A 12,616-nucleotide genomic window follows, 5' to 3' on the forward strand; every position below is an offset into this window, starting at 1 on the left:
TGCCAAGTTTGGAAAGCCCTGGATAGGATAGGATAGCACTTGTACTTCGAATACAGTGCAAATTCATCTGATTTGGAGATTCGGAAATTACGAGAGAACCGAAAAGACTACGAAGGCTTAAAGTCAGTGGTGGGATTCAAATAGGTGAACAACCGGTTCTCTGTGTGGATGCCGCTTCCGGAAGTCCATTCTGGGCCTTTGGGCCCTGGGGCAACCAAAAATTAGCTACCGGTTCTGCCGGAAGTGATGCGAACCGGCTGAATCTCACCACTGACTTAAGGGCAGCAGATCTGTGGGTCCTTTTGGATTTTCTTGTCCCACCCAGATTCCAATCTGAAATATGATTTGGACGGAGGAAAAGAGGATGGTATAAAATAAAGGAAGTATCAGAGCCGCTAATGAAAGAGCTAATAAAAGGAAGGAGCGTCTTAAGTCTTTTTTTTTTTTTCCCAGGCTTGGTGGTGGAACATTTCAGCTCTCTGGACTAATCATTTTAATTTTGCACACGAGGGCAGAGCGGTTGCGGTTATTTCCCAACAACAACAAGCTCTATAGATGATTTTTACTCAAGGCTTTTTGGAAGATGTCTAGGTGGCTTTGTATAGAAAGAAGAAAAAATCCTTGGAAGGAGATCTGCCTTTTGTTTGGTTTTTGTTGGTGCAGCCGATGGTGTCACTGCTGCTTGTATGGATTGTTTCTGGGGGGGGGGGGCTTGTTTTAAAGGGCGAGGGGGAAGCATCTGATGGCCACTTGATCCATCGCCTCCAGAACTCTTCTGGCTGATGGAGGGGGAAAAAAAGCCTTTTGCCTTTATTGTTTTTATGATGTTTTTTTTGGGGGGGGGTGGGATACCAAACCGGGGACCGAACCTGTCCTGGACTCCTTTCGCAGGGAAAGAAGTTGTTCAGCCATGGGGGTGGTTTTTTTTTTTTTTTGCTTCGACCCCGCGGGAGCGCGCCCGGGCTCGGCTGCGCTCGGGAGGAGGAGGAGGAGGAGGAGGGCAGGGCGGGCAGCTAGCCGGTCTCTCTAAGGTAGTGTTTTTCAACCTTTTTTTGGGCAAAGGCACACTTGTTTCATGAAAAAAAAATCACGAGGCACTCCACCATTAGAACATGTTAAAAAATTTAACTCTGTGCCTATATTGACTATATATCAAGTAATTCTCTCGAATAGGAATCAAATAAACCCAAAGAAAGTATTTTATAATTACTTTTCAATTTTCCCCACGGCACACCAGGCAACATCTCGCGGCACACTAGTGTGCCGCGGAACAGTGGTTGAAAAACACTGCTCTAAGGCAGCGTTTCCCAACCTTAGGAACTTGAAGATGCGTGGACTTCAACTCCCAGAATTCCCCAGCCAGCATAGCTGGCTGGGGAATTCTGGGAGTTGAAGTCCACGCATCTTCAAGTTCCTAAGGTTGGGAAACGCTGCAGTCTAAGGAAAGCCCCCAACCTTTTCTGCCCGGCCCTCCCTCCCTCCCTCCCTCCCTCCAGCCCCGGGGTGGAGCCAAGGGGGCTGCTGCAGGAGCCGAAGCAGCGGCCCCCGAGGTTATAAACCCGGCCGGCTTCTCTTGCCCGGCTCGGCAAGCATGGGGGTGCTGCAGCGCTGCCTGGCCCGGGGACAGTGGCGCTTGGGGAGCCTCCAGCCGCTGGCCGCTGCGCCCTGCCGCCTTCCCCTTCCCGGAGCGCGGCTGTATGGCTCGGGTGAGTGAGTCAAGGAGGGGCTCCGGGCCGGGGGGGGGGGCGATGGGGTCTCGCGAGGGAAACGGGCAGCAAGGTCTTCCCTCCCTCCGTCCCTGCTTTCCACCACCACCACCCCATTCTCTCATTCTCTCTCTCTCTTCTCTCTCTCTCTCTCTCTCTCTCTCTCTCTCCCTCCATCTCTCTCTCTCTCTCTCTCTCTCTCTCTCTCTCCCCCTCTCTCTCCCCCCCTCTCTCTCTCTCCCTCCCTCCCTCCCTCCCTCCCTCCCTCCCTCCCTCCCTCCCTCCCTCTCTCTCTCTCTCTCTCTCTCTCTCTCTCTCTCTCTCTCTCTCTCTCTCTCTCTCTCTCTCTCTCTCCAAAGGCTGTGCGCCCTGGGCGCAAAGCAGCGCTGCAGCCGGGCGCCGGTTGGCAACTCCGGGCTGGCGGGGATGGGGGCTGCGTCCGGGCACATCTGGCAGAGGCTCCCTCCCGAAAGGCGGAGAGGGCCACTTTTGGATGGGCTGGCGGTCTTTGCGGGAACTTTTGCTTCCCGAGCTTCCCATCCTCCAGAAGCCCGGGGTGTCCAAACTTGGCAACTTGTAAAGACTTGGGGACTTCAGCTCCGGGGGGGGGGAGGCATCTCATCGGAAGGAGGCTGCGTCCGGGCACATCTGGCAGAGGCTCCTTCCCGAAAGGTGGAGAGGGGCACTTTTGGATGGGCTGGCGGTCTTTGCGAGAGCTTTTGCTTCGCCAGCTTCCCATCCTCCAGAAGCCCGGGGTGTCCAAACTTGGCAACTTGTAAAGACTTGGGGACTTCAGCTCCCAAGAATTCCAGCCAGCACGGGGGATTCTGGGAGTTGAAACCCGCAAGTCTTAAAAAGTTGCCAAGTTTGAAGCACCTCTGTTCCAGAGCCAGGGCAAGGCGCAGGTGGGCTGGGCGTGGCTGTGGGTTACTTTCTGGGGACTGGGGAAGAAGCTGGACCCAACCCAGCTTGTGAACCGCCCTGAGTCCTACGGGAGAAGGGTGGTATATAAGTTTAATTAATAATAATAATAATAATAATAATAATAATAATAATAATAATAATAATAATAACCACCCCTCGCACCTCTGCAAGTTGAAGGGCCCTTTTTCTAGAGATGGGCCAGGTTGAGCGAGGCCGATTGAAAGTTGGGCGTTCCGCAGGCCTACCTTACAGGGGTAGCGCTAGCATTGATGAACCTTCATGTCAGCTTCCAGGTTCCTCAATTGCAGCCCTACACACAGAACCGCGGTGTTTTACAATCTGAAAAGGCTAACAAATTCAGAGGGGCATCAGCCTACCAAGATGGTGCCCCGAGTCCAGATGGTGCTTCCAAGCAAGGGGAGCCCAGTTGGGACAACTGAGTTTGGTGGTTGTGCTGTGAAGGCTTCCTTTGGGATCTTTTGCCAAGTGTGCTGCCTTAGCCAGCAAAGATGGGATCTCCTAGTGGTCTCCCGTTCAAACCCCCATCAATTTCAAACCGGAGGAGGAAACAGAAAGACAGGCACAAATCACAGCGGTATCGTTATTCCTCTCATTTAGTATTACTCATCCTCACAAGTTTAAGAAGTATGGACTTCAACTCCCAGAATTCTCCACCAGCATACATGCTGGGGAATTCTGGGAGCTGAAGTCCATCTTGCCAAGTTTGAAAAACACGACTCTAATTAAATGATCCTTCAATGATCTTCTTGAGTATTTGTTATCTTTGCAACACTGCAATTTATTTATTTTGATTAAAGGTGGATCCTGCCACACATGATTCCCAAGCAAAATCTGGGTGCCTAAAACCCCAAGTTTTTTCAATCGCAGCTTGTTGAGTAAATTGCCTGGGTTTGCTGTACACACTGAGCTGCGAACCATGATTTATATGATGCATTAAGCTGCAAGTTTCAATGTAGCTTTATATGAAGTTAAACTTGGTCCTTTGCTCTTCCCTGCCTTTCAAATAATATTCGGCGTTGTGTCGTCTTGGCTTTCCAGCCTTATACACCATCACCAGGAAGTTAATACCGCTGGGAAAAGGAGGGGCAAAAAAAAAAAAACAGTTTGGAGCATAAAGCTTTATGCTTTTCACTGCTTTTTTTCAAAGTCTTGGGAACCGACTAGGCGATCGCTTCTCAGTTTACTACTTTTTTTTCATTGATGACTTCAAAATTGTTAGAGGGCATCGGTCAACCACTTCAACTGTTTTTCCCTTTACAAAGCTGAGGATGGATAGAATTCACATTTTAATTTTAAAACATTCTAAGGAGTGGGAGCAGTTCTCTTAAAGAGAAAAACCCGCTGGAGTCCATCAAGTAATTTGCAGTGCTATGGACTCTGTTGGACTGTGTCAGTTTCATAGAATTAGGCTGTGATCATCCATTGTCTTGAACAATATTATAGCCTTTCTTCTTAAACCAATATTTGGGAAATTTTAAATTGGAGACCAGGAAAATAATCCCCTGAAATATAAAAGGTTGCCACGTAATAAATTGGACAACAGCTGAGTTCACACTTTGGGTTAAGTCATCCTATGGATAGTTAGATTGCAGCTCCATGAATTCTACACTCAATTAAGAGAAACCATGCTTTTGTGAGATTTGTGTGAACTAATTCTCTAGTGGCCCAATCATGGTCACTCCAATTAGCTCTCAAGTTGTCAGGCACAACTATCACGACCTATTATCAATCTCTTTTTGATAAGTCAACGCTGAATATTGGAGAGAGATCTTCTTTATCTCTAAACCAATTGCTCTCCCATTGAATCACGATCCTTTCTACGAGGGAGCAGCTAACTGGTTGTTCATTAAGAGACAACTGGGTCTTGCTCCGTAACTGGGTCTAGAGAATTAAGGCTTGAAGAAAGTTGCAGTTGATTGTCAGGCACAACTATCACGGCCTATTATCAATCTCTTTTTGATAAGTCAACACTGAATATTGGAGAGAGATCTTCTTTATCTCTAAACCAATTGCTCTCCCATTGAATCACGATCCTTTCTACGAGGGAGCAGCTAACTGGTTGTTCATTAAGAGACAACTGGGTCTTGCTCCGTAACTGGGTCTAGAGAATTAAGGCTTGAAGAAAGTTGCAGTTGACTAAACATTATTTTTGGAGCCGTTGGCTTATATTGATACTCATAACTTTGGAGTGATAAATGGAGGACAAAAAAGTTGCTAAGTCAAGCTTTGGGCAACTCAAAAACTCTGCTAAATTGGACGTGGTACTTCCTGATGAAACACAGATGGACTTCATGAACCAAAGGAATTTTTGCTTCACTATGAATGATTGAAGAAAGGACACTTGGCCAGTTGTGTACAAAACACTAAGTTACCAGCCACAGATTACAAATCTTAGCTCTTGGGCTCGCCCAGCCCACAAGACTGAAGCCATGCAAACCACATGTCTGGCTTAGTTCACACGTTCTGTTAAGACCCCCGTTTGGTTTTGACTTGGGTCAACGATAGTTGTATAGCATTCAAGGGCCCCTATCTCTGATTTTGAAAGAAAAAAAAAACACCCCTATATAAATTCTCCTTTGCTCTTTTGTATTAGGTAAGTCACCCAGAATACATTTTGAAGTCAGGCAGGCTTCTAAATCAAATCAAGTGAATAGCCGATGGTGGCCATCTTTCCAAATGGGTTTTTATCAATGAAGTCTTAACAGGGGACCCCACCTGCAAACTCAAGGACTGAATCCAACTTTTCTTACTGATGTTTTTCCCCTTTAGGGATTTTTATTCCAGACAGTTGTCCATGTGCTGATCTGGAACAGTAGCTATAGAAACAGGTGCAACTCCTTAGAGAATTGCACGCACACACACCTACACACACACAGCTTGAATCGCAAAGCCTGGGTGGCCCTATTTCTTGCAGAGACATACAACTTCACCTTGCCAGGTGTCTTGGCAGGCAACTGCCAAAGAGCAAATTAATCCCCAGGAATCGGGCACTGTGTCTGGAGCGTGTCCAGTTTACCTTTGCTGACCTCAAAAGACTCCAGAGAGCCCTGAACTGGGATGGGCTAGATGTAATAATTGGCACTTTGATTCCCCAGGATTTCCAAAAGCAAGGGGTGTGTGTGTGTGTTCCTGCTCTCTGAAGTTCAGGGCTTGTGAGGCTGAATCAGTCCTATCTTTAGGAAGACAAGTGGGTGATCCGTAGAAATAGGAACACTCTGTGTGTGTGTGTGAGAGAGAGAGAGAGAGAGAGAGAGAGAGAGAGAGAGGGAGAGTGGGAGAAAGTGACGCTTATGAAACCGAATCAAACTGCTTCAATCAGTGTTTCTCAACCTTGGCAATTTATAGATGCATGGACTTCAACTCCCAGAATTACCCGGAGGTCCACGCCCATCTTAAAGCTGCTAAGGTTGAGAAATGTTGGTTTTTAAGCTAGAGTTGGTGTTCAAGGTTACAAAACAGCTCAACTTCCAGACGTCTGTGGAGATTCTGAGTCCCTTGCTCTTTTCCACGCAGAAGACCAACCTTGCCTTGGCCAAGAACACTGAGGTCTAGCATTTTGTTTGCCGGTGGAAGCATTGACTTTCAATTTTTTATAGAAGCAAATGCCTGCTAAATTAATGAGGCCACCAGGAGCCGAAAAACAGCTGTGCTGAATCAACCAAAAAAAAATAATTAAAAAAAATCAATTTAGCCCTGTATTCCTGGAACCAAGCTGCCAGTAGCAGGAAATGATACAAACGAATGAATTATAAGCAGTCCTTGAGTTACAGTCCTTTGTTTAGCGACCATTGGAAAGTGAAACAGTGGCTTACTAACTGGTCTTTGCACTTACAATTGCCTCCCCACAGTTCCATGATCACCGTTTGCAACCTTCCCAGCTTCCAGCAAGCAAAAGGAGGGAAGCTGGATTTGCTTAGCAACTGAGTGAGTCACCATGGCAAAAGTTGTAAAATGAGGTGCAATTCATTTAACAACCACCTTGCTTAGCCACAGAAATGCTGGTTGTAAATCAGGGACAAATGAGCTGGCAAGCTGCAGGCAAAACATGAGCCTGGCTTGTGACTTTTGTGACTTAGCATGTGTTGAATCCCCTCACCAGCCTTTGTGGGCCATGGGTTATGGTTTAGAACGGTAGGTGAATCTAACCAGTTGTGGCCTATTCTTTGAACCATAGTTATAATAATAATAATAATAATAATAATAATAATAATAATAATAATAATAATAATAATAATAATAATAATATAAAATAAAATAAAATAATAAAATAAATTAAATAAAATAAAATAATAAATATAAAATAAAATAAAATAAAAATAATAATGTTAAACTGTTCTGGGATTTCAGAATTCAAACAGACAAGCACCTGCAACATAACACCCCAGACCTAACAATTGTCGATAAGAAAGACAAAAAAAGTCTGGATAGTGGACGTGGCAGTGCCTGGAGACAGCGAAATAGACAAGAAAGAACAGGAGAAGATAACAAAATACAAAGACCTACAGATAGAAATAGAAAGACTGTGGCAAAGGCAAGCAAGGGTAGTACCAATAGTAATAGGCGCCTTGGGTGCAATCCCAAAATAACTAGAGCAGCTCTTGGACACCATTATAGGCATTGACAAATTCGCCATTAGTCAATTGCAAAAGGCGGCCTTGCTAGGAACTGCTTCCATCCTGCGACGATATCTGTAATACCCTCAAACATCCACATCTGCCTGTCTCAGGTCCTTGGTAAGGATTCGACAGGTAGACTAAAATGCTAAATCCATTCTGAACATCTGGCTGACTGTTCGATGATTAATAATAATAATAATAATAATAATAATAATAATAATAATAATAATAATAATAATAAAGCAGCAATAGCAATAATAGCAATAGCTGTAATGACCAGGAACCTTCCACGAACTTATCAAATCTTCTTTCCAAGTCAGGTGCTTTGTTGCCATCTTTCACAGTTCAAATTCCCTTCCTTTCGTCACCTCTAAATCACTCAGAAATCAGGGTGGTCTCCCCAGGTGGATAGGGCCACCCCTTTGCAGAAGACCACTTGGTGCCGGTTTGTAACCGTTTCTTTGACCTGCAGGCGCAGCTGAGCTGCAGGAGCGCACGCTGATTGCGGTGAAGCCAGACGGGGTCCAGAGGAGACTGGTGGGAGAGGTCATCAAACGCTTTGAGAAACGGGGATTTAAACTGGTGGGACTCAAGTTGCTCCAGGTAAGCACTGGGGGACACCTGAGTCCTGTAGATCTGATTCCCCTCACCTGTGCTGGGGGAGGAGATGAGAAATTAAGGGTGCCATTTTCGTGACATGACCAACTTTTGTTTGTTTGTTTGTTTTGGGGAGGGCTCATTCCATTAAAGTTTATTATAAAGTAAAATACGAAGACAAATAAGAGCTAAGTCAGTGAAAAGACCGAAAGAAAAGTCCAAAAAGATTTTAAAAAACAGAAGTGACTTTCAACTTTTTTTCAGGGCAGTAGAATGCAAAAGAATTACAGCCTCAACCTGTATTACAGGAATAGAATAGAATAGAATAGAATAGAATAGAATAGAATAGAATAGAATAGAATAGAATAGAATAGAATAGAATAGAATAGAATAGAATAGAATAGAATCAATAATAATAGCATCTCTATAATAGCAAAATCATTCTAATCATCCAAACCTAACCTTAGAATTTCATTTTTTAAAAATTCTGAGCACAAAATCCAGAAGTGGTTTCCAAACGGGGAAAAAAAAACCCTAGATGAATTCTTCTCTTTAATTAAAACAGTCAATGTTTCAATCTCTGCCAACTCTATCAACTCTACCATCTGTTCCTCTGTTGTGGGAATTAGCATGTCTTTCCACATTTTTGCATCTTCCCTGCTCTGCACTAGCTCAAAGGGCTGCCTATACAGGTAGTCCCCGACTTACAACCACAATTGAGCCGAAAATTTCTGTTTGCTAAGTGAGACATTTGTTAGGCGAGTTTGGCCCCGTTTTGTGGCCTTTCTTGCCAGAGTTGTTAAGTGAATCGCTGTAGTTCACTGAGCAACCCAGTTAAGTGAACTTGGCTTCCCAATTAACTTTGCTTGTCAGGAGGTCGCAGGAGCAGATCACATGACCCGGGACACTGCGGCTGTCATAAATATGAGTCAGTTGCCAAGCGTCTGAATTTTGATCATGTGACCCTGGGGATTCTGGCACAGTCCTAAGTTCCAGTCATAAAGTGTGGAAAATGGTCATAAGTCGCTTTTCCCAGTGCCATTGTACCTGAAACTAAACAAACAGTTGTAAGTCAAGGGCTACCTGCATTATATATTGAACTTGAGCTCCTGATGGAAAAGTGATACTGTACATCAATCAAAGCAGTAATCCAGACGTGGTTTGAATTTGCAAAACAAGCCACTTTCTCTGTGTGTCCAACTGTGGCTCAGTTAACCTTGGGAACTCCATTGTACAAACTGGATCGGCTTTCCGCAGAGTGTTCTGTACCAGCCTGCTACCGGCCCTGCAGAAAAGGCAGGGACAACCCCTTTACAAACGGCAAGAGGCTGGAATTAAGCCTGCCAAATTTATTAACATAAAACAGAGCAAAACAAGACACCAACCATGAAACAGGAGCTATGAAACAGGAGCTATTCAAGCGGTTGCCTTCAGCAAACCAGCCCTGCCACGCATTCCCCTTTTATACAGTTCAGGGTGTGGCTTCTCTCTGCCTCCTTCCGAGGTGCCCCATTGCCTTCCTCTGTTTACTCCTGATTGACTGCCTCCTGCGTCGGGCGTCCTTGAACAGGGCCAGCTGTGGGTCATCTTCATCCATGCTGTCAGGCTCACACAGCTGGGTCTCCATCGTGACCAGGTGGGAGGGGCCTGGCTGAGGGCTCTCATCAGCAAGATCTTCAACCCCCTCAGCAAGCTCTTCAACACCCCCCTCCTCCTCTGAGTCATCCGACCCAACTGCTGAACCCACAGGCTGACCCTGAATCACAACACAGAGGCACCTCAGGTCTGAACCAAGAAAAAGGTCCTCATTTCTGGACCGAATGCAGCCCGTCTGCTCCGGTAAAGGACACGTGAGTAGGGTTCCTGCCGCTGCTTCACGATGGATGTTCCTTCCCTTGCAGGTCAGCGAAGGGATCCTGGCTGAACATTACCACGAGCTGCGCCGGAAGCCATTTTACCACGAGCTGCTTCAGTACATGACCTCCGGGCCTGTCGTTGCCATGGTAAAATGATTTTCTGTACTGGTCCTGTTGTTTTCTATACTGGAGAAGGTTAGAATGTCCAGTTTCATTTCAGGAGTAAAATAAGTCTCTCTCTCTGTCCTTCCCCCCCCCACACAAATACACACCAAGAACAATAGATAGTTGAATGGATGGATGATAGAGACAGCTGGATAGAGGATAGATGATAAATAGATGAGCTAGACAGATATGATAGATATAAATAGATGAGATAGCTAGAGATGAGATACAGATATTGATTGATCGATAGATGAGATAGATCAATAGATGAGATTGATAGACAGCCACTGCATTCTATCTATCCATCCATCCATCCATCCATCCATCCATCCATCCATCTACACACACACACACACACACACACACACACATATATATACACAGTATATCTATATCTATCTATATACTGTACATCTCTCTTCTCTTTCTCTCTCTTCTCTCTCCTCTCTCTCTTCTCTCTGTCTCTTTTCTTTCTCCTTTCTTTCTCTTTCCTCTCTCTCTCTCTCTCTCTCTCAAGTGGTGTCTGTTTCCAACTATTACATTCTCACAACCAGATGTTCTCATACACTGAGTAGATTTTGGCTCAGTGGACAAGGGAAACAGGCCCCTTGTCTTAGCACTACAGGATCTATTCTAAATCATCGTCTTATGCTATCATGTGGATTATTTTACCCACACACGTTATACGAATTCAGCCGTTGTCAACCTTGGTTTGCCTGTTGTGTGAATCCAGGCAGAGCAGCGTCTGCTGGAGTGGATGATTTGCAATAAAGTTAAGGAAGGAACTGGAACCCTAAACAAAACAGCCCTTTCTTCAGCTTAAATTCAACCCAGCAGGGCTGTTACTCTTTCTGGGTGTTTTGTCCAATTACATTGCTTTGTCTTTTTTTTTTCCTCCTACACCCTGTAGGTGTGGGAAGGTTACAACGTTGTCAAGACTTCCAGAGCCATGGTGGGAGAGACCAACCCAGCTGAAGCCAAGCCAGGAACTGTCCGAGGTGACTTTAGCATCCACGTTAGCAGGTACAAGAACAACTGGGTGGTGATCAAGAGCCCAAGGAATCTGACTTCTGTGTTCAAATAAGAGCCAGTTTGTTGGTATGGTTAAGGCGCCAAGCTAGAATCTCGGTGACTCTGAGTTCTAGTGCTGCCTTAGGCATGAAAGCCAGCTGGGTGACCTTGGGCCAATCACCAGGAGATGGTGAGTTCTAGTGCTGCCTTAGGCATGAAAGCCGGCTGGCTGACCTTGGGCCAATCACCAGGAGATGGTGAGTTGTAGTGCTGCCTTAGGCATGAAAGCCAGCTGGGTGACCTTGGGCCAATCACCAGGAGATGGTGAGTTCTAGTGCTGCCTTAGGCATGAAAGCCGGCTGGCTGACCTTGGGCCAATCACCAGGAGATGGTGAGTTCTAGTGCTGCCTTAGGCATGAAAGCCGGCTGGCTGACCTTGGGCCAATCACCAGGAGATGGTGAGTTGTAGTGCTGCCTTAGGCATGAAAGCCGGCTGGGTGACCTTGGGCCAATCACCAGGAGATGGTGAATTCTAGTGTTGCCTTAGGCATGAAAGCTGGTTGGGTGACCTTGGGCCAGTCACTCCCTCTCAGCCCTAAGAAGGAGATAGTGGCAAACCACTTCTGAAAAACCTTGCCAAGAAAACTTCATGGGATTTGTCCAGGTAGGATTCTTGGTGCCCCATCTTAGTGTCCCATCCAAGTTCTGACCTGGTCCCATCCTCCTTAGCTTTTGGACTAAGCCATGGTGACTCCCTCACCAAACTGAATGTTTCATGGCCCTTTTTTCTTACAAACAGGAACGTCGTCCATGCCAGCGACTCGGTGGAGACGGCGCAGAGAGAAATAAGTCTTTGGTTTCGCAGCAACGAGCTGATCAACTGGGACTGTTGTGATCACAAGGTCATGTATGAACCATGATGTGGCCTCCCCCATTTCCAGACATGGGATCTACTACCTCGGCTCAATGGTTGCCTTTCTGGAGGATCGGGTGTTTTCAGCCTGTGCATCACAGGTTTACATCTTGGTGGTCTTGAGAGGAGGCGAGCCATGTGCCAAGACATTGCTCAAGGCAGGAGACTGTGCCAGGCTTCTCCCAATGCCCATTTTGCCCACTATCCAGGACCGTGCTGTTATTTTGGCTGGAGTATTCATTAAAAAGAAGTCGATTTTATTTTGGGGGTATTTCTAACGTGTTGAGAAGGTCTCATTTTGTCTTCACCTGTAGCCTGCTGATGTTGCAACACTACAGGACACACCCCCACAAAATATTTCATTTCCTCTCCAACCATTGTGAGTGGATGGAAGGTCTGTCTTTACTTATCTAGAAAGTTAGTTTTTCCTTAATTCTTATTGACCCTCTCTCTAGGTCTTGGGGGAGGGGCATGCACTTCAGGGATATCTGTTGAGATGCAGGAAGAAAATTTTTCAATGGCTGTTTTTTATTTAAAGGAAGAAAGGTATTAATACTTTATCTGCAAAGTTTTCCTTCTTCCTTCCTTCCTTCCCCTCTCCTTTCTTTCTTTCTTTCTTTCTTTCTTTCTTTCTTTCTTTCTTTCTTTCTTTCTTTCTTTCTTTCTCCTTCCCTTCCTCTTTTTTCTTTCTTTCTTTCTTTCTTTCTTTCTTTCTTTCTTTCTTTCTTTCTTTCTTTCTTTCTTTCTTTCTTTCTTTCTTTCTTCCTCTTTCTTTCTTTCTTTCTTTCTTTCTTTCTTTCTTTCTTT

General features: G+C 45.5%; 1 protein-coding gene across 1 annotated transcript; it reads left to right on the forward strand.

The window, feature by feature from the left end:
* Positions 1–1,591: 1,591 nt before the first annotated feature.
* On the forward strand, positions 1,592–12,077 carry NME4 (NME/NM23 nucleoside diphosphate kinase 4; the record flags this gene model as incomplete). The annotated part of the gene is made up of 5 exons (XM_083372435.1): positions 1,592–1,706; positions 7,740–7,870; positions 9,766–9,867; positions 10,796–10,908; positions 11,696–12,077. 5 exons carry the CDS (start codon positions 1,592–1,594, stop codon positions 11,814–11,816), a joined length of 582 nt encoding a protein of 193 aa, XP_083228561.1. The 3' UTR covers positions 11,817–12,077.
* Between the last annotated feature and the right edge of the window lie 539 nt (positions 12,078–12,616).

This window comes from Vipera ursinii (assembly GCF_947247035.1).
Source record: "Vipera ursinii genome assembly, chromosome: 13".
Taxonomy (NCBI): Eukaryota; Metazoa; Chordata; class Lepidosauria; order Squamata; family Viperidae; genus Vipera; species Vipera ursinii.